Source organism: Gobio gobio, assembly GCF_949357685.1.
Source record: "Gobio gobio genome assembly, chromosome: 20".
Classification (NCBI taxonomy): Eukaryota; Metazoa; Chordata; class Actinopteri; order Cypriniformes; family Gobionidae; genus Gobio; species Gobio gobio.
The window spans coordinates 13884147-13906862 of record NC_137113.1 but is presented as its reverse complement, the minus strand read 5'-3'; the positions used below and the strand labels follow the sequence as shown (position 1 = coordinate 13906862).

Below are 22716 nucleotides of genomic sequence, written 5' to 3'. Positions count from 1 at the left end.
TATAGCTATTGTCCTTGGTGTGAATGGCCCTTAAGACTTACACTGGTTGTAAAGCCTCTGAAATTGATCCTTATATTTAAAGATGGTCTTAAGTTGGCCCAGAGTTAAACTTCCTTGGCAAAGGGTCTGAATCAGACAACCCAAGAATGACTGACTATCTGCTATTAAACGACTGGCCTCATCTTCTAACTTCCACTGATTCCATTTGTCTGTTAAAAGAAACAGAAGCCACAATGTTAATGAATTGCTGCACATACTGTTATGTATATACAAGGATTCTTAAATTGTGTCCAAGTGTTCTTTCTCTGAATATTCACATTATTGTCAAACCATTTTAAAACAATTAAACTTGTGAGACCCAGTCACTGCACCTTGAGACAAAAGGCAGTTGATTGCTGATTGTGGGTCCAGTAGACGAACTTCAGGATTCTCCTCAAAGCGAGCTGCTGACTCCACAATAATGGAGGACACGATAGACCATGAAATGGACTTGGAAAAGAGATTGCGTAAAAGGTCTCCTTCCTTCTTTGCCTGCAAGAACAAAAAATACAAAAAGGTACACCAATCTACCTAATATTCTGTAAAGAAAAAAAGAGAGAGTGAGTGATACATGAAACAATATTGCAAAACTGCATTGACATTACCTTACACGTGTTCGTAATAGCAGCCTCACACAACTCTCTGAAACAAGACTGAAGTTTTGCATGACTATTCTCAATAGCCTTTGCTGATGTCTCCAGAAAGTACACACCAATCTTGTCAGTGTCAGAGGTCTGAAAAACAAAAGGAGGATGGCTACATACATTATCTATAATTCCAATGTATATGCTTCTAAAATAAGTGCTATATCTTACCTGGGACACTCTCAGTCTTAGGTCATGGTCTAATAAACCCATCCAGCTTTCAGAGATGCCTGGTATTGAACATTCAATACCATACAAAGCATTCCACAACTACAAAGAAGAATATATCAAAGCAAAAATTACTATTTTATAGATTCAGCCACAAGGTCAAGAACTCTGATCTACGGATTTGCATAGCACAATTCAACTGTGGCTTAAGACTGTCATGCAGTCGTAGTTGTGCTGATTACTACACCTGTATTTCTCTAGGGTAATTGAATCCGGAGGTCTGCATCAAAGGTTTGAAGAGCAGCAAATCTCTCCACTTAGTGAAACCCATTTGAATGACATCAAGTTCTGACAAAAGCTTTAGCTGCTTTGGTTTCATTTCCTCTCCACCCTGCAAAATTAAATTATTTGCTTAAAGAGCCAGAATACCATGACTCACAATAAGACCTCAATGATAGTACCTTTGAAAACATATCATGAAGAATTTCAGCCACTTTAAGCAGGAGCTGAAAAGAGAGCACTGTGACTTTGTAGTGTGAGACAAGTTGAACTATTTTGCAAGCACTCTTGTGAACACTTAAGCAATGCTGAAAGATTAAATCCGGTGACTTGGACTCCATGATTCTGTTGATTAAAGAAATTCTGCATTATTACATGCCCGATATCAAATTTCAATGACTCCCACATGTAATGAACTTTCATACCGCCCTCGGTCCTCCTCAACCTTCTTCAACAATAGGTTCAGGACCTTTTCAGTTGCCTGCAATTTAAAAAACAAATACCGGTTGGTTATGAAAGTGTTCTTTCTGTGCCAAATGCAAAACCTGTAGAGTAAGCTCTGCACCCTTAATCAAATACCTCCAGATTTTTTTCTGTGCTGTTGAGACCAGTGTCAGTCTTTTGTTCAGTCTCCTTCATTCTGTACATCAGGCTCTGGATCAGCAGTTCAGGAACATTTCCGGTCATCTGGGCAAACTCAGGGACATCCTCAAATGCGACGATGGAAAGCCAGCTTTTCAACAAGTAAGGCTCATCTTTGGTCATTGATAAGTGATCTCTGATCAGCCGAAGGACCATCCTACAAAAGAACACCACATGTAATCTCAATCATATCTACCGGTATGTTCAAGTCATTATGAAATTGAGAATTAAGGGCCAGATTGACTAAACAGCACAATTACAAAAAAGCGCAGATGGAAAGTTCTGAGTGTGATCTACTGACGACTAGCAACCAAGGCAATCTACCTGTTATCATCTGGTTTAAGACATGTTTTTTTTGGCCTGTAAATAATGGTGCAAACACCAGTAAATTGACTAGCGTAAACCTTAGTAAATCACCATGCATGATTTATTTAAACACTCTCCTCCCATAAATTTTGCGTCTGAAAGGGAAACTCCTACAAATGCATATGCAATAAAGTCAGCTGCAAAGAAATTCAGTGCTAATTTTTCAGTGTCTTTAGCAAATCCTGACCGCATTATTTTACGCCAAAAGAGGATTTGCACTGGCGCAAACTGTTAGTAAATTTGGCTCTAAAAGTGCTCATCTAAAGGTATTACAAACAAACCTCCTTTTGTCAGGGTTTCCTCTAATTCTCTCCCTGAAAATGGTATACTCTATTTTTTCAAGCCCTGCCCATCTCTGTTCGTCCATAGCTGTGCCTGGATCTGACTTTTCCCCTTGCTTTCTCAATAAATGAAGGACAGGAACAAGTAACACCACTTCAGAGATCAGCTTCCTTGCACATTGGTTCATCAGTCCCACCACAGTGCTGAAAAGAAACCAAAGTTATGAGGATTAGTGTGCTGTCTTTAAAGATATACTCATTCTAAATGTAAGCAATAAATAAGTATTAAGTAGGAAAGTCTTTGCTTTCTATGGTGCTTTAGGGACTTTTTAAGTTGCTTTGAATAAAAGTGTCTGCTAAATGCATAAATGTAAATGCAGATAAAAATCAAATTCTATAAAACCACAAATTAGTCCAATAAACCCTACTCACAATTCAATTGAATGTATGGCTGTTAGGGTTGTTTGCATTTCTGCAGGAGAAGCAGTCATTTCAGAGACAACATGGCAGAGTTTGCCCCAGTCTTTTGCGCTCAGATCCACACTGCAGCCACAGCACACCTTGAACACTGAGAGGGACACTTCCAAAGATATGAAGCTCTCTGAAGTTTTCCCTCCAGATTTTCCATTTAAAATCCGACTCAGTCTTTCAGAAATCAGTCCAAGGACCTAAAACAGAGAGGGCAGATCTATAGTACTCTTTTTGGATAGTCTTTTGAAAATGCAATAAAGCTACAGAAAGCTCACACCTACGTTTATTTGAGAGAGGAAGAGATTCGGAGGAAATTGCAAACGTGTCATGACTGACTGAAAACCTTCTTTGTAACTGTTTAGGTGTTCAATAAGTGTCTTGTCATCTTCATTTTTAAATGACCCCCATTTCTGAAACACTCTGTCCAGCAGGGCATGAGCAGAGGTCTCCCAGCGTTTGCAAAATTCTTCTTGTTCGCTCTTAAAGAACCAGTTCTTCACTCTTTCTTGAACAGGTCTGTAACTTGAACTTATATAACCTTCATAAAGGTGCAGTTCTTGAGAGGAAATACAATCACAAATCAGGCATGACATCACACAGATTGTACAATGACTTGTTGAAAAACGCATTTAACACTTTTAACAGTACCTTTTACTGTATTGTCAGTGGGGATGTTAACATATCTTAAGGCTATTTCCTCAATTTGGCCACGTCGTTTCTGCACTGCATATGTGTATTCAAATGGAACACCCCTTGTGATGCTTCTCCAAAATGGAAATGTTGCTTCAATCAAATAGCCACTTTGTTGTAGGTCCCTAAGCAACAAGAAATTACATGAGTAAAAATCACTGACACTTTACAATACAAAGATCACATTTAACTTTTACATCAGTTACAGTGGTGGTCAGAATGATTGGCACCCCTGACAAATATGATCAAAGATGGCTGTAAAAATAAATCTGCATTGTTTATCCTTTTGATCTATCATTCAAAAAATTCACAAAAACATAACCTTTCATTGAAGTTAAAGAATTGGAAGTGGGGGGTAAATCACATTATGAAATAAATGTTTTTCTCCAAAACACGTTGGCCATAATTATTGGCAACCTTTTATTAAATACTTTTTGCAACCTCCTTTTCTCAAGACTGAGACTTCTCTTATAATGCCTAATGAGTTTGGAGAACACCTGACATGATATCAGAAATCATTCCTCCATACATAATCTCTCCAGATCCTTCAGATTCCCAGATCCATGTTGGTGCTTCTTCTCTTCAGTTCACCCCACTCATTTTCTACAGGGTTCAGGTCAGGGGACTGTGACGAGTAAGGCAGAAGCTTCATTTTGTGTTCAGTGACACATTTTTGTGTTGATTTTGAAGATTGTTTTGGATCGTTGTCCTGAGGGAACCACCGCCCATTATAAGATTTCTAACAGAGGCCATCAGGTTTTAATTTTTTTATCTGTTGGTATTTGAATCCATGAAACCATGTATCTGAACAAGATGTCCAGGACCTCCAGCAAAAACAAAGGCCCACAACATTAAATATCCAGCTGTATTTTTAACCATGGGCATCGGGTACTTTTTATCCCTGTTTGCACCAAACCCAATCTGGTGTGTTTGCTGCTAAAAAGCTTATAGTTACTTCTGACCACAGAACCAGGTCCCGTTTTAATTTCCAGTCGTGTTTGAGAACTAATATGCTGGAGTCTTTTCTTTAATTCTCCCAAAGAAAATGTGGTGATGTAGGGGTTGTTTGATTTTTTTTTTAAGGCTTTCTGACCCCAAGACTCAACTAATCTCTGCAATTCTCCATTTGTGAGCCTTGGACAGTCTTTGGCCACTGAAACTCTCCTCCTCTCGTACATTAGGACGATATAGACACACGTCCTATTCCAGGCAGATTCATAACATCTTTAGTTGATTGGAACTTCTTAATTATTGCCCTGATGGTGGAAATGGGGATTTTCAATGCTTCAGCTATTTTTCTACAGCCACTTTCTATTTTGTGAAGCAATAATCTTTTGCTGCACAACTATATTCTTTGGTTTTATTTATTGTGATGAATGATTAAGGGAATTTGGCCTTTGTGTTTCCTCATATTTATACTCCTGTGAAACAAGATGTCATAGCTAGACAATCTCATGGTCCTAGTTACCCTGGTGTGCTAAAATGTTAATATTAATGGGAATATTCTTCAGAGATATTTTACTCATAAACAATTCTAGGGGTGCCAATAATTATGGCCAACATGTTTTGGAGAAAAACATTTATTTCGTAATGTGAGTTTCCCCCCCTTTCAATTATTTTACTTCAATGAAAAGTTATGTTTTTGTGATTTTTTTTGTATGATAGATCAAAAGGATAAACAATGCAGATTTATTTTTACAGCCATCTTTGATCATATTTACCAGGGGTGCCAATAATTCTGACCACCACTGTATATGTTTTTGCACAATTCATATTGCATTTGCTACCTATAGTGACTATGTTGTCATTATACATTAATGAGAAACTTACAAAAAATGTGTAATTTTTGGTTCAAATCTTTCATTCCCAGTAAGGAGCAAAAGGGAGTCATGCTGTCTGTTAAATGTGAATCTTTTGTCCAGAACAGCATACATGTAGAAAGTGAACGCAGGCTGTTGGGCTGGAGCCCTCACTGGGGAAGGTTTTCTACAAAAAAAATAAAATAAATAAATAAATGTTTAAACAATTACAGGTCATATACTGTATCTTATTTAGGTCAAACATTTGACATGTTAAGTGCATTATATTATAATGTTGCACACCTTCTTTTACTATCGACCTTATCCACTGTGGTCTGCTTCCCCTCCTCCTTAGACTCTTTAGTCTTTCCTGCTGCAGTAGCCGCTGCGTATGATTTTATCTCTTTTATTCCTGACTTGAGATTAGTGTCCTTTTGGGAATCTCCTTCTAAATGTTTTTCATTTGTGTCTTTGTCTTTTTTATCATCTCCATCTTGTTTTCTGCAACCATCTGATAGTTCAGTCTTTTCTTTTGTCTCATTTGTAGGCTCCCTTGATTCACTTATTCTCCTTTTCTTCCTCTCTACACTTTTGTCCTTTTCTCCATCACTTTCATTTCCTTTGTTCCTTGGCAGCACAGTTTCCACCTCAATCCTAACATCTTCAGGACTGAGGTCTGTTGACTGTGACACTTGTGTAGTCTCTGTGTTGCCATTGATCTCTGTTTGTGTCTGCTGTGTTGCATGACTGACAATCTCCGTCTGAGTCTCCTTTTCCAACCAACATGAGCTTGTTTGAGTCTGAACCTCTTTGCTCAGTGGCTCAGACTTGGTTGCTGCTTCTGTGCTGTGCCGTCCATGGCCTCTGGATCTGGATCGGCTTGGATGGCTTGTATGCTTGCGTTTTGGTTGGTTCGCTGAATGCGTTCTGAATGAAGATGTGCTGCCATCTCTTTTTTTGGCCCCCTTCTTCTGTTCACCTGCCTTTCCTTTCGGTCTTCCCTTTCTCTTCCTTGTCATTTCTACCTTCTTACAGCTTGTGGCTTCCTGATTGTTGCAAAAGAGGTTAAAAAGTCAAAATGGATCCTTAAATAAAAAATTTAGTAAGGGCACGTCTTAGTGCTTTTCATATAGTATTTTCATTAGTATATATTCAATAGTGTATGATTTTGTATTGAACATTGATGGATCTACATATTATGTGGGGAAATCAATGTATATATATATATATCAATGAATGTATCTATCTACACTACCGGTCAAAAATTTGAAAAACGGTAAGATTTTTAAAATGTTTTTAAAGAAGTCTCTTCTGCTCACCAAGGCTGCATTTATTTTGATCCAAAATACAGCAAAAACAGAATTATCGTGAAATATTTTTACAATTTAAAATAACTTTTTTTCTAATATGAATATATTTAAAAATGCTATTTATTTCTGTGATTCAAAGATACATTTTCAGCATCATTACTCCAGTCTTTAGAATCACATGATACTTCAGAAATCATTCTAATATGCCGATTTGCTGCTCAAGAAACATTTATTTTTATTATCAATGTTGAAAACAGTTGTGTACAATTTTTTTCAGGATTATTTAATGAAAATAAGGTTCAAAAGAACAGCATTTATCTGAAATATAAAACTTTTGCAACATTATAAACAACATTATAAACATCATGTCTATACTGTCACTTGATCAATTTAATGCATCCTTGCTGAATAAATGTATTAATTGTAAACAACCAGTTAAATAACCCTCAGTTATTTGAATTAGTTTGGAGTTTATTATATTATTCTGATATTATTCCCTATATTATATATCGTAATTCTATATTTTCTTAATATTAGTTATGTTTTATTATATTTTGGAACGTTACTTTGCACTCTTTAAGTTATTTAACCTATAGAGACTTTTATTATGAAAGGCGTCTTGCCGGAAAGTCAAACAGATCGCTCGTGCAGACGCGCACAGAGAGAGCTCGCACACGGAAGATAAAAACACTGACGGAGATACGGAGCCATGCGGTCACGGAGATAATAAGTTTATTAAGGACACTTTTAAGTGGATTTAAGCATTTAGATGCTGTTTGTTGTTTTCATTTTGCAGTATTTTTTGTTTGTTTTGTTTTGCACCTGGTTGAAAAGGAGTACAAGGTATTCATTTATATTTAAGCACTTATGTATATATATAATATCTTGTCTTAATGATTGTTTTATGTGTTTGTTTGATTTAAGAGTAATTTTATGTTTTTAGTATAAATGTTAGTATTAATTTCTAAATTTGTTGCTATAGTCAATTGTTTTGATTCATTTATATAAACGTGTATTATTTTCAAATTGCAACAATTGTTTATTTATCTTTTCTAGCTCTTAAGTTGTTGTAAAGTCAACAAGGAAATAAAGAGACAAAGGACAGTACAACATCAGTGCATGAGCAAAATTATTTATTCAATTCAACCGGGCTGTAACAGTAAGAGCTTACTTCCATTGATTCCATTTGCTGCCATAAATGATGACAGACCAAGGATCCAAGTCATGCACTCCTGTGAAAGAAATGGAAGCTTTAAAAATCCTACCTTCTCAAGACAGAGATACAGACGATGAGATGGAAGATCATTCTGATGGTGTAAAGACAGCTGAGGTACGTCACTCTGTCCGCAAACGAATTCCAACAGAAAAGATGATTGCATATCAAAAAGAGGAGTCACAAAAGGCAGAGAGAAAGCTTACACAGGCATATGAAAAATGGAAAGCTGAGGCTAGAAAGGCAAGAGGGCAGCTGAAAACAGACATTTCTGAGAGTCAACTAGCAACACTTACAGACACATTGGAAAATGAAAGAGACCTTGTGATGGAAGCGTACATGAAGGTTCGAAGTTATGTTGCTCCGTCTGCTGACACAAGGAGACGAATTGATGCATGCGATGCTGTGACAAAGGACATTGTAAAAATTGCTTATGAGAGGATTTCAGGTGTTGATGGAGACTTCGACAGTGAACAAGTAAAAGAACGTCTTTGTGAATTGCTTGATCGAGATTATGCTCGCTCTGTCTATGGTTCTACAGTCTCACGTGTCAGCTCCAAGTCGAGTACACCCCTGAGTCAACCTTCATTGAACTCCATCTTGATGGCTAAACGGATAGAGGCAGCAGCAGAGCTTGCAGCAAAGGAAGCAGAATATGTAACGACAATGGAGGAAAAGGAACAAAGAGAAAGAATACAACTTCTAGAAGAGAAGAAAAAGAGAGAACTTGATGCTGAAATGATGGAGTTAGAAAGATTACAAGCAGTAAAGGAGGTTAGAGCAGCTAGAGCAAGACTTGAAGTGTATGATAAGGAAGAAACCATTTCCTCTGCTAACCAGAACACTAGGCTACAGCAACATGTGAGCATTCCTATGCAAGAACCTGTGTATTCACCCTCAATTAAGCCAACAATCAATGAGAAGTTGTCGCCGCCTCCCAATACTGACGTGTCTTACCTTGCGCAGGCTGTTCAAGACAGTATAACACTGAACAGACTTCCTATGCCAGAGCCAACAGTCTTCAGTGGTGACCCCATTCACTTTATTGAGTGGAAAGCTTCATTCCAATCGCTCATCGACAGAAGACATGTCTCCTCAGCAGATAAGTTATACTACTTGAAGAAGTATGTCAGTGGTTCTGCTCGGAACGCTCTAGAAGGCATCTTCTACAGAACTGATGAGGAAGCTTACAAGGATGCATGGAAAAGACTTCAGGATCGTTATGGACAGCCATTCATTATACAAAGAGCATTCAGAGAGAAACTCACAAGCTGGCCTAGAATCCAGCCCAAGGACGCCGAAGGACTCAGAAATTTCTCAGATTTCCTGAATGCATGTGAAGACGCTATGCCTCATGTTAAGGGACTGGAAATATTGAATGACTGCGAGGAGAATAGGAAACTGGTCAGCAAACTCCCTGATTGGGCGGCTGCCCGCTGGAATCGTCAAGCTACGCAAACACTGAGTGAGACTCAAGATTTCCCAACCTTCCATGACTTCGCCAGCTTCATGTCAGTTGAGGCTGAGGTAGCCTGCAACCCAGTCACTTCCTTCTATGCTCTTCACGCCTCTGAAGCTAATAAGGAGAGATATAACCTCAAGGTTAGTAAGAACAAAGCTAATGTCTTCCACACAAAGATTGTCACACAGCATGAGAATCCGAAGCCAACTAGTAAGGTCTTCAAACCTTGTCTGTTCTGTCAAAGCAGTGAACATCAAATTCATGATTGCTTTAAATTCTCGGCAAAGTCTCTTGAAGAGCGGAGACAGTTCATAAAGGACACAAAGCTGTGCTATGGATGTTTGAAGCCCGGACACAGTGCCAGAGACTGTCGTTTCAGACATACCTGCAATACCTGTAAAAGAAGACATCCTACCTACTTGCACGATGATAGCTTCGTAAGAAAGGTGAAGTCCTCCCCTGTTCATAGCCCAGAGAACGCACACGAAAGGGTTGAGACAACGTCTTTAAGTGTAGAATCTGGATGCACGTCTGCTAACACCTCAATGATTGTGCCAGTGTGGTTGTCCTCACAAAACGACCCAGACTCTGAGAAACTTGTCTACGCTCTGTTAGACACACAAAGTGATACTGTCTTCATTGAATATGCAGTAAGTCAAAGTCTAAAGGTTGACTCATGTCCAGTGACACTTAAGCTCACTACTATGGTTGGAAGAGATTCTTTGATATCAAGTGAAAGAGTTTCTGGTCTTCGAGTTAGAGGCTTTAATTCCACAGTAGTTCTAGACCTTCCCCCCGCATACACTAAGGAATGTATCCCTGTGGACCGTGCACACATCCCTACCAGTGAAACTGCCAGGCGTTGGAAACATCTTGCTACTCTGACAGACAGAATTCTTCCGCTTCAAGACTGTGAAGTGGGTCTTCTCATAGGATATAATTGTTCCAGAGCTTTAGCACCCAGAGAAGTGATTCTTGGAGCAGACAACGAGCCATATGCTGTTTGTACGGATCTCGGATGGAGCATCGTGGGCCCTTCCTTGATACATCATGAGTCACAAAGTGGGGTTAGCATGTGCCACAGAGTATCCATTAAGGAGATTCCTTCTGTAATGCCAGCTGATGTGATCAAAGTGCTGGAGTCAGATTTCAAGGATACTAAAGAAAACACAAGAGTGGTGTCTCAAGAGGACATTATGTTCTTGAATAAACTGGAAGAAAGCATTAGAATGAACAAAGACAGCCACTTGGAAATGCCCCTTCCATTCAAAAAAAGACCCTATCTTCCAGATAATGAGCCTCTTGCTGCCATGAGACTTCAACATCTAAAGCGGAGATTAATAAAGGACCTGGAGTACAGAGAACGTTATGTGAAGTTCATGGAAGAAGTAATAGAGCACGGTGAAGCTGAAGGAGTCACTGATGAAGGAAAGGAAGGAGAAAAATGGTACATCCCTCATCACGGGGTGTATCACGCGAAGAAGCCAGGGAAATTACGTGTAGTCTTTGACTGCTCTGCCAGATACAAGGGAACCAGCTTGAACGATCATCTTCTCACAGGCCCTGACCTGATGAACAGCCTGACTGGCATTCTTTTACGGTTCCGACAGTATCCAGTGGCCTTGATATGTGATATTGAGAGGATGTTCCACCAGTTCTATGTTAACGAAGCAGATCGGGATTATTTACGATTTCTCTGGTGGAGAAAGGGAGATTTTGACTCAAAGCCTCAAACGTTCCGCATGAGAGTACATCTGTTTGGTGCCTCGTCATCCCCTGGGTGCGCCAACTACGGACTAAAGCATCTTGCAAGAGAAGGTGAACATCTTTATCCCCTAGGTTCACAATTCATTATGCGAGACTTCTACATGGATGATGGAGTCACCAGCGTCGAAAGTGCAGAGAAGGCTATCCAGATGGCCCTAGAAGCTCGCCAGGTTTGTGCACTTGGAGGTTTAAGGTTGCATAAGTTTGTGTCCAATGACAAGACAGTTTTGGAGAACATACCACCCTCTGAATGTGCTGTTGACATTACATCTGTCAATCTTTCCCTCACTGACCAGCCTTTGGAAAGAGCCTTGGGCATTTACTGGCATCTGGAACACGATAACTTCAGATTTCGTGTAAACCTAAAGGACCAGCCAGCAACCCGTAGAAGCATACTGTCTACAGTGGCCTCATTGTTTGACCCCCTAGGATTTCTTGCGCCATTCTTACTCAAAGGAAAGGCTATTCTTCAAGAAATGTGCAGAAAAGGCATGGGCTGGGATGATCCTTTACCAGATGGTTTGCAGCCAAGGTGGGAGCATTGGAAGGCTGATCTGGCTAACTTGGAGAAGATCGAGGTGCCTCGTTGTATTGTGCCTGCTGAGTTTGGGATAATCACAAGGAGAGAGATTCATCACTTCTCAGATGCAAGCACAAAGGGATATGGCCAGTGCTCATACCTTAGGCTCGAGAACGAACAAGGTGACGTCCATTGTGCTTTACTCATGGCGAAATCTCGAGTAGCCCCACTTAAGGTCACAACTATCCCTCGGTTAGAGTTGACCGCTGCGGTTGTGTCAGTTGCAGTTAATGATCTGTTAAAGGAAGAAATTAACCTTGCAGATGCAGAGGCATATTTCTGGACTGACTCTCAAGTGGTGTTAGGCTACATAAACAACGAAGCTCGCCGCTTCCACACGTTCGTCGCAAATCGAGTTCAGAGAATTCATCACAGTACAACTCCTCAACAGTGGCGATACATCCCCTCGGAAGAGAATCCAGCCGACTATGCATCACGAGGTATGAGTGTCAATGATCTTGTCACGTCCAGCTGGTTCAGAGGACCAAACGTTTTGTGGGAAAGGCAAATACCTCTACCTGTGGATGTTAACACACAACTTCCAATTGGAGACCCAGAGGTCAAGAAGGCTCAGTCACTGAACACGCAAACAGAACAATATTCCTGCTTATCCAACTGTCTCACAAGGTTGTCCTCATGGTCCAAAGTTATACAAGCAGTTGCACGTCTTCTTCGTCGAGTTAGGAAGGACAAGTCAAGTGACCACAGTACAGTGGCAGAACGTGAGGATGCTAAGCGCATCATCATCAAGGACTTACAAAGTCAGATGTATGCAGAAGAGATAGCCTTACTCTGTAAGGGCATGCAACTCCCACGCAGCAACAGGCTATACAATCTAGATGCCTTTGTCGACCACGACGGATTGCTCAAGGTGGGAGGAAGGCTTTGCTATTCTTCTGTCCCTAACTCCATTAAACATCCAGTGATAATTCCAAAGGGACACCATCTTACGAAACTTCTGATCGCTGATTGTCATGAAAAAACTGAACATCAAGGAAAAGGCATGACTATAAATGAGATCAGATCAAGAGGAATTTGGATAACAGGAGTAAATAGGACTGTAGCCTCCTTTGTACGAGAGTGTGTGAAATGTCGCAAGCTTCGCAGACCCACAGAAGAGCAAAAAATGGCTAACCTGCCCTCAGAGCGTATAGATCCATCCCCTCCATTCACATACTGCGGAATGGATGTTTTTGGTCCATTCATCACCAGACAAGGTCGTAAATCATGCAAGAGGTATGGACTTCTCTTTACCTGTTTCTGTTGCAGAGCCATCCATATTGAGATGCTGGATGACATGTCCACGGACGCCTTTATCAACGGCCTGCGTTGTTTCATCGCTATCAGAGGAGCAGTTCGTCAAATAAAGTGCGACCAAGGCAGTAATTTCATTGGAGCCAAGAATGAGTTTGCTAAGGCCATGAAAGAGATTGACACCAATCGTCTGGTAACGTTCTTAGCAGAAAAACAATGTGACTTTGTCTTCAACGCACCCCATTCAAGTCACACTGGAGGAGTTTGGGAAAGACAGATTAGAACTGTGCGAAATGTTCTTAATTCCACTTTGTCCTTATCTACTGGAAGGCTAGATGATTCTTCCCTTCGGACCTTCTTCTTCGAAGCTATGGCAATTGTAAATAGCCGACCGCTCACAGTAGATAATCTGAATGATCCTAAAAGTCCAGAACCCCTTACCCCAAATCACCTGCTCACTCTAAAAACTACCCAAGCTCTACCACCCCCTGGCAAGTTCATCAGAGAAGACATATATGCTCGCAAGAGATGGCGCCATGTCCAATACTTAGCTGAGCAATTTTGGGGCCGTTGGCAGAAGGAGTATGTGTCTAATATTGCAACAAGACAATGCTGGCTTACACCAAGAAGGAACATGCAAGTTGGAGATATAGTCTTGGAGAAGGCAGACGATCTGCCCAGGAATGAGTGGCGCTTGGCAGAAGTTATTGAGACTGTCGTTGACAAGGATGGTTTGGTAAGAAGAGTGAAGATACGTTTCGGAGACAGGAAACTGGGGAAGGATGGTAAACGTCTGAACAAACCATCAATGGTTGAGCGCCCAGTGCAGAAGCTGGTCCTGCTGCAGGAGGCAGCCTGAACTTCCTGACATATCCTTTGATCTATGCAGTTCATATAGAATATGTTTCAGGTTTACTTTTGCATCTAGCTTGAAATAGGTAATTTATTTTAGAAATCATTTGTGATTTAAAGTTTGAGTTTTGAAGTCACTCATGATTTGGTGGGAGTGTAAACAACCAGTTAAATAACCCTCAGTTATTTGAATTAGTTTGGAGTTTATTATATTATTCTGATATTATTCCCTATATTATATATCGTAATTCTATATTTTCTTAATATTAGTTATGTTTTATTATATTTTGGAACGTTACTTTGCACTCTTTAAGTTATTTAACCTATAGAGACTTTTATTATGAAAGGCGTCTTGCCGGAGAGTCAAACAGATCGCTCGTGCAGACGCGCACAGAGAGAGCTCGCACACGGAAGATAAAAACACTGACGGAGATACGGAGCCATGGGGTCACGGAGATAATAAGTTTATTAAGGACACTTTTAAGTGGATTTAAGCATTTAGATGCTGTTTGTTGTTTTCATTTTGCAGTATTTTTTGTTTGTTTTGTTTTGCACCTGGTTGAAAAGGAGTACAAGGTATTCATTTATATTTAAGCACTTATGTAGCCTATATATATAATATCTTGTCTTAATGATTGTTTTATGTGTTTGTTTGATTTAAGAGTAATTTTATGTTTTTAGTATAAATGTTAGTATTAATTTCTAAATTTGTTGCTATAGTCAATTGTTTTGATTCATTTATATAAACGTGTATTATTTTCAAATTGCAACAATTGTTTATTTATCTTTTCTAGCTCTTAAGTTGTTGTAAAGTCAACAAGGAAATAAAGAGACAAAGGACAGTACAACATCAGTGCATGAGCAAAATTATTTATTCAATTCAACCGGGCTGTAACATTAATTTCCCAAAAGAATTCAAAATAAATAAATTCTTTCTTACTGACCCAAAACTTTTGAACGGTAGCACAATGTTACAAAAGCTTTCTATTTCAGACAAATACTGTTCTTTAGAACTTTCTATTTATCAAAGAATAAAAAATAAAAAATGTTTTACACAACTGCTTTCAACATTGATAATAATCATAAAGGTTTCTTGAGCCGCAAATCATCATATTAGAATGATTTCTGAAGGATCACGTGACACTGAAGACTTGGAGTAGAACTTCTTGGATGGAACTTTGCCATCACAGGAATACATGACATTTTAAAATATATATAATAGAAAACAGCTATTTTACATTTTAATAATATTTCACAATAATATTATGGTTTTTTTTTTGTTGTATTTTTAATAACATAAATGCAGCCTTGGTGAGCAGAAGAGACTTCTTTAAAAAAAAAAAAAAAAAAAAATCTTACCGTTCTCAAACTTTTGACCGATAATTTATATATCTATCTAGGTAACTACTGCTGTAGTTAGTTGCATATGGTTTCAGAATATGAATATTTAAAATACGATTTTGTATAAAAATGCCATAGTTTGCCTGTGGTTACCATATATGGTCTGGCTGCAAAAAACACAGTTAAAATATGGTTGCTATACAATGACTTATAAAGGTAAATTTATTTCCACATTTTCACAAGGAATTTTCACAGAGCAGTGTATCGCCTAAGTGACTGTAACGACAGTCTTCTCAAATTCATAGCAATGTTTTATGTTTTTTCCACAGCGCATAATCAACAATCTCATAATCTGTTCACCAATAATAACTTCCTCATAACTTCTCGTAGGTTTCCTTTATGAGAAATTATACTGCCTCACATATTTCTCGACAACGTCTAAATACAGTTGTTTGGCAAATTTAAGTGAAATATAAAATAAAAAAGTGCATATCATGAACCACTGTGAGAATCGTTTACAACAAACCGAGAGCATACTATGATATTAACAACAAAATATATCACGACATACCTGCACAGATTCTTGGCCTTGAAAAAGAGGCCAGATGCATGTTTTGCAGAGTCGATCCCTCTCCCTGAACAGTCACTCCTGTCAGCAAACCGAACTATTCCTTGCAGTTCCGCTCTCTTGGCTTCTTATAGCATTCTCTACATCACTTTCAGTTTCGTTTCGCCAGCTGGTTTCTACACTGCCGTTCCCTCATCATTACAATGAACGAATGGAAGCTTAACTCATGAATATTAATTAGACCCTCAAACTGACGTTGCTTAACCATCTTAACATTTATTTTGTTATGTACTTTTAACTGACAGGAGCTGGTTAGTTATTAGATGAGTGAACCCCTCTGGGTGCCGGTCAGAGCACAGTTGTAGGCTATATAAGGATGAGGAGACAGGTAAGTAGTTTTTTAGGTGATGTATTTATAAAAGATAAGCTGCAGAGGTATCAATTACAGGCAGTAGAGGCATTAGTCTGAAACAAAAAATACAAAGAATAATGAATAACTTTCTAGCTTGGCATATATATAATAAACCATGAAATATACAAATATACAATCCAAAGAAGGAAATGAAGGCATCACATGGTGCATTAAACTGTACACGATCAACATGATACACACTCCATATATGGATATCGCGGCACATCCGAGTGTAATCGTTCGTCTGATATAAACAGCTCAAAATAACCAAAATCACATAACAAAGGTATTATATCAACAAAGGCAGTGATATACATCTCAATAAAGAAGAAATAATCACATATGGAAGTGCATTATTGAACGAATTTAACAGAAACATCGGCTGAGGGCATGTTTAGACATGTCAGAGTGACAAAGTTATAAATAACTCAGTACCGATCTCAATAAACACCAAAATAAGACAAACAGGCTTACTTGTAGGTCAATGACTAACACCTTGGTAACTGCTGCAGCAAATAATACAATTAAACAGGACTAAATGCAGAGGTGGACAAAGTACACAACTCCATTACTCGAGTGAAAATAAAAGTACTACTAGTCAAATATTACTCCGTTACAAGTGAAAGTTGTTAAAAACTATTTTTACTTAAGTAAAAGTACAGAAGTACTTGCTTTTAAAAGTACTTAAGAATCAAAAGTAAATTTCCTTTTTTATATCATTGCATTATTTTATTATTGTTGCATTGTTGTATAAATGCACACTATGCCATCATGGTGGTTTAAGCCAGTCAGTGATGCTCCATCCGACATGCTAGCATACGACTACCTTAAACTCATTTAAATACTTAAGTTACAAAGCTTTTTACAAAGCTGCTGTCACTTTAAGGCAGAATGCACAAATCCTATACACTGATACATAGGCTATCCAATATTCCCCCAACTGTTTACGTTCACTTAAGACATAATCAACTTTATTTACGTGAATACTTTCCAAAATGAAAATTGACATTGTGTGTATTGGTCTGTTTAAGTGCGAAAAAACACACAAATGAAAGCTCTATTTAGTACTCGTGCTCTGGCATCTCAGAGGCACAAAAAACAGACAGAACTGAGCTCTTTCACCATGCTTTTTCAGATTCATCCATATGTCTGCGCTTCTCTTTCTCCCAGACATTTACATTTTGCAAAAAAAAAAAAAACACTTTTAAAGAAGAAAAAAAAGCATCCACTGACTTGGAAAGCTGCTACAGAAATGACTTTTGACTTCGAGGACCTTGATAGAAATTTAGTGGAGTATAAAGTACGATATTTGTCTTTCAAATGTAGTGAAGTTAAAGTAAAAGTTTCCCTAAAAAAATAATACTTCAGTAAAGTACAGATAGGCCTACTCAAAAAGTGTACTTAAGTACAGTACTCAAGTAAATGTACTTCGTTACTGTCCACCTCTGACTAAATGTCCTTTCAGCAACGGCTAGCGTTTAAATTCAGCAGGCAACGGCAGATTATCGCACCAGACTCCTCAGCCCGAAAGTGAGATATGATGTCAAAATAAAAGCCCTCTCTTAAAAGAGCCTTTACAACATATTTATTTTATTATTATTAAATTAGGAGAATAATGGTAATAATACCTATTATTAGACTTATTCTAATGACCAATTATTCTAATGAGTGTTGTAATAATTATTTCTTTCTACGAATAAAGGAATAGTGAACTTCAAATGGATCAAGATGGGGCTCAGTTTCTGGGTTATTTAATGCTGAAACATTAAATATTTCTGAAGGATTAATATTTCATCCTCATATTCGCAAAATTTGTTAATACCAACAGACCTAGAGAGGGTTAACTTCACAAGAAATACTGCTAAGGTGTGCATTATACAATGCTAAAGTGGACCCTCTATTTTCTAAAATACTGAGATTAAAGGAGACTTTCACATTTCAAATTACATTTTCAGGCTTGTCTTAAACTTATACCAACAGAGTTTATATGTGTACAGTGGTCTATGCTAAAGTTGTGACCTTCAAAAAACGAAATGTTTAATAAACTGATGTGGAGCAGGAAGAGTAATCTTGGATGTTTGTTTCGATTTACTTTAGACAGAACTGATTTAAAGTCTATTTGCACTTGGAAAAACTTGCTCTTTTGGCATGTTTGTAAGCAGAGTTCTACTTGGATGTCTCTGCACACATTGTTTTACCTCAGGGGACAAGAAACAACCTTAGAAAACATAGATCCAAAACTTTGAGACCAGCCAAACAACATTTCTTTTAAAGTTTGTCTGGTATATATTAATCATTTAAAATATTAAGAATAACAATCGACCAAGTAAAAATGGTATCTGTTTTGCATATGTAAACAGAGGCAAGCTAACAAGAGCTGTGCATGTAAACTTCACTCCTCTGGCCTCAAGAGGCACACTGGTGCCTGACACCTTTAGCACCCGCCCACTCTACCCACCTAGAGCACCCGCCTCCCATACCGGAGACACCGGTTCAAATCCCATTCGGAGAGGGTCGAGTAGAACCGGTTAAATTAGTGCCTTGACCCAGATGGAAGAGAGGTTTAAAATTAGAGACACACCAAAGCTACGCCAAAGAAAACCAGCGACTGTCTGACTGTCAGCTTGGTGTGTCCCTGGCTTAAGGGATTAAGTGTACTGGATTCAAACTAGTAAGAGCTGTGCATGTAAACCTCACTCCCCTGGCCTCAAGAGGCACGCTAGACACTGCGGTTTTAACGTCCTTGTTAGTGTCCTGAAGCCAGCTAGTGGTCGCTGTGCGGGTAAATCTCACTCCTCTGATCTTAAGAGACACTAGCAACTGACGCTAGAGGTTGCAGCCTTTAGCCTCCTTGTTAGAGTGTCCTCCTTGTTAGAATTTGATTCCTCTCTCTGTACTGAGATTCCAGATACTTCCTTCTCTGGGTCTCACATTCGAACATCTGCAATGAAGCAAAAATCCACTCTTAACAGTTCAGTGTACATCCACACGACTAATAATTATTTTGTGTTTTAGAATATACTTTAAAGGAAAAGTTCATTCAAAAATAAATATCCTGTCATCAAAAACTCTAATTTCATGTCAATATGAATATGAAAGAGTGAATGTGTTTGCACATGTGAAGGAAGGTGTGTATTTGTGTCTTACCTCTGAGACCAAGGCCTTCTCATCCTTTCCCAGTCTGAACAGGCTTGGTGACATCCTCAGCAGTTTGACAGTTCCCAGCTGAGGTCCACAGCACACCAAATAGTTATTATTTTGTTCACGGATGCTGTACAAAGCTTCGTCACAAACCTGTGAAGAAAAAAACACAAACAGTATGAACAAATAACAATTAGATATTTAAGTGGGAGACGTTCTCATTATGAGAAGGAGATATTTAGGACTGACTTTGAAACTGAGAGTAGGGTCCTTCTGTTTAAATAGTAAGTCCCATACATCCAAGGTCCCGTCCACCTTCACTGTAAAGAAGACAGAGGGTCTGACTGGACTCCAACAGCCATCTAACAGATGATTTCTGTAGAAACAGATTAGAAATACTGGGCAAGTAGGTACATCAAACAACTTCTTAAAGCAGTGGTTGTCAACCATTTTGACATTTTTTAGACATTTTTATTGATATTCAAATTAAAATTAAAAAAAAGTTGATCCAAACTATACATCACACATAGTCAAATAGTAATATACAACCCATCTGAGTGGTATAAATGCTGCTCTGTCAGTGTTTCAGAACAACAACACAGATGTTCTTACTTGGTCGTCATGATGGAGGTCTCACTGATGTCCTCTGACCAGATGCGGGCGGTACAATCACCCACTGTCAAGAAGTTCTTCAGAAAGAAGGGGTTCCTCTGCAAGGCGTAAATGGGGCCATGGTGTCCGTGGTATGTGCACACAATCGGCTCGTTTGGGGTATCTAACTGCACGAGACCACAACCCCCTGCTCTGTGCCCACCAAAAACTTGGCCTTATGTAATCAAAAGCAAGAAACTTTTAAGCTATTAACATGAGTTTCAACAAGGGAATGGGCCAAGCAAAACGAAAACTGCTCTTACCATAGTGTTCTCAAACTCCATTGAGTCTGCAACAAGAGCATTGTTACAGTCTCCCTTCCTACTGGGGTCCAGCACGAGCCATTTGCTGGGCTCGCTCATCTTTTGAATGTCCCACAACAGTACCTGGTGTAATACAGATACTTCTTTGAGTTTACAGCACATAATATAACCCCCTTGAAGGGTTTGTTCTAGCTGTCCAGTTCAAAAATGTGCTGTGAAATATTGGTGGCTTATTTAATTGATTGTGTCACTGACTGTACACAGACCTGACCATCTGTAGAAGCTGAGAACGTTTCAATGCATATCTTTGACTGCAGCCAGATGCCTTTGTAGACAGGATCTCTACGGCTATGCTCAGTGGCGGACATCTGTACTCTGTGTGTCCCAATAGCCTGGAAAAGGGCCAACTCTCTGATTAGAGGACAGTAAATACATTTAAATGGCACATAAACAGTAGACTGTAAGGACTAGATCTCTGAGCTTCAGTGTGTCAGGTGGATTGAAGAAGCCACATCCGCCTTATATAACCATTCATATTCATAATGAAAACAGACCAATTTGTCCATTGTAGCTTCCCCCAACAAGGATGTGAATATCTTTGGGGTTGAACTCCAGACAAATAAGAGGGGATACAGGATTCAGAGTCATCTCTGGTTTAATGCTGTTTTCTGTAGGTGGGAATAAATAAATAAAGTATTAACAAGAGTGGCATGCATATGTGCATGGCATACCAGTGTTCCATATGAGTCAAAATTCAAGGTAAGAGTAGGCAACAGCTAGTTTATTATCATCAAGTGGGCCCAAGGACAAACTGGTGGCTGCACGCTTTTCGTTATTTGGGTCTCTAGAGAAAATCACATTTGGTTTTAGTTACATTAGTGGCACAGAAATTACATACTGCGTTTACCTACCATCTATCTAGACATGTGAGACCCTTCATGTCTAAATAAGGAGTCCATGTGCTCTAATGCATGTGCTCACCTGAACACATTGATGGCTCTCGCTGATACCACGCTGCTTGACTTCGTCACCACCCTCTTAGCTTTATCAAATTTAGATAAAGAGCAGATGCCACCTTTGTTTTGCTTGACGTGGTGTTCTGCGACCTGCAGTGGACAGGAAGACAATACTCAGAATTACAATTACTTCATGAACTCCACAGAGGACCCTGTGGGTACCTACTGCATCTGTAAAATTAAAAAAAAAGATAACATCTGACACCAAAACCAGATTCAATTCAATTATCTCCCTGCTTTCTTAAAGGACTTGTTCACAGTAAAATGAAAAATCTGTCATTCTTTACTCCCACGTTGTTCCAACTTCCAAAACCATGTGACTTTCTTTCTTCCATTGAACACAAAAGAAGATTGTCCTGAAGATTGTAATTTATCTATGCAACTGCACTGCCAATGTCAATGCAATAACGATGAATGGAGACTGAAGCTTTCAAGCTTCAAAAGGGTGCAAACAGGGCCGGCTCTGTAAATCTGGGGGCCCTAAGCAGGATAATTTTGGGGCCCTGCCTTGCAGTGAATAATGGAGTATTGCACCGCAAACCAGCAACTGTATACAATCTAACACTTACATATTTCATCTGTATATCTTTTAACATGATTGCCTACAATTATTTTACTGCTTATTAAAGTACACTCACTGAAACAGTAAAAGTAAAGATTATAGATTTGCAAATTTAAGGTCAATTTGTTGTAAACAAATAAATATGAATAATTTAGCATTAACAATATATAGCTAACTTACAACATTAGCCATAGTGGTATGCGGCTCGCTATGCTCTACTGAAGCAGCAGTAGAGTCACCTCCTCCAGCTGTTGAGATTATAATATAATTAATAATAAATACAGTATGCAGAGTAGATAAAACACATTCATTTTAAATTAATATTAAAGTACAATTAGACAACATAGTGAATTATGATTATAAAACTAAATTTTTTATTGGCAAGAGGAAAATTAGCTATGTTGAAGTTGCGCACAAAACTATTCAAAAGAAAGGCAGTGGGAAATATTTACTTGTGTCATCTCTGGTGTCAGCCTCCTGAAATGTTTCTCCATGACCACCGCAAGCAATGTTGATTCAGCATAATCGACGGACAGCTAATGTTATGCTGGTTTCACACCAAATGCAAATGTCTGGAGCGAGTGATTTGATTTCAATGTTAAGTCAATGGAAAGGCGCGTTGACGCGCGTCTAGAGGTCCCGCGGCGCGGAAGGCGCTTTTCGCGCGGTGTGAATGACGCGAATTGAGCGTCTTGCGTGATAAACTGCGGCGACGCTGGCGAGTGCAATCTGTAGTTAGGGGGCCCCCTAGTGGCGGCGGGGCCCTAAGCAGCCGCTTAGTTCGCTTATAGGGAGAGCCGGCTCTGGGTGCAAACACACCATATAAAATAAATAATCACATGGGTTTGAAACAACATGATGGTGGTCAGACGTACAGTATTTTCATCTTTAGCTGAACTATTCCTTAAAAACATTACAGTTCCTGATATAGGCCTACTGCTAAAA

At 39.0% G+C, this 22716-nt stretch overlaps 2 protein-coding genes and 1 long non-coding RNA gene across 3 annotated transcripts in view; all 3 read right to left on the bottom strand.

The window, feature by feature from the left end:
- Positions 1-15873, bottom strand: part of rnf213b (ring finger protein 213b) — a 52987-nt gene extending 37114 nt beyond the window's left edge. Inside the window, exons 1-15 of the mRNA XM_079801224.1 lie at positions 15730-15873; positions 5683-6425; positions 5411-5566; positions 3539-3705; positions 3172-3446; positions 2852-3087; positions 2420-2623; positions 1710-1929; positions 1556-1611; positions 1313-1475; positions 1099-1242; positions 855-953; positions 645-773; positions 372-531; positions 42-209 (exon numbers count right to left, since the gene is read on the bottom strand). Coding sequence (XP_079657350.1) covers positions 42-209; positions 372-531; positions 645-773; positions 855-953; positions 1099-1242; positions 1313-1475; positions 1556-1611; positions 1710-1929; positions 2420-2623; positions 2852-3087; positions 3172-3446; positions 3539-3705; positions 5411-5566; positions 5683-6398 — 2893 coding nt within the window. The 5' untranslated portion in view covers positions 6399-6425; positions 15730-15873. The remainder of the gene's footprint in view (positions 1-41; positions 210-371; positions 532-644; positions 774-854; positions 954-1098; positions 1243-1312; positions 1476-1555; positions 1612-1709; positions 1930-2419; positions 2624-2851; positions 3088-3171; positions 3447-3538; positions 3706-5410; positions 5567-5682; positions 6426-15729) is intronic.
- A 246-nt stretch (positions 15874-16119) lies between these two features.
- Positions 16120-21133, bottom strand: dnai2a (dynein, axonemal, intermediate chain 2a; the record flags this gene model as incomplete). The annotated part of the gene is given in 10 exon segments (XM_079845559.1): positions 16120-19079; positions 19286-19432; positions 19529-19655; positions 19892-20058; positions 20064-20105; positions 20194-20316; positions 20460-20568; positions 20570-20585; positions 20748-20861; positions 21127-21133. Coding segments are annotated over 10 exon segments (939 nt in total). The 3' UTR covers positions 16120-18992.
- A 47-nt stretch (positions 21134-21180) lies between these two features.
- Positions 21181-22428, bottom strand: LOC307143670. The gene is made up of 3 exons (XR_013818620.1): positions 22224-22428; positions 21952-22019; positions 21181-21299 (listed from the first exon to the last, which is right to left on the bottom strand). It is a non-coding gene; the product is annotated as an uncharacterized lncRNA (long non-coding RNA).
- Between the last annotated feature and the right edge of the window lie 288 nt (positions 22429-22716).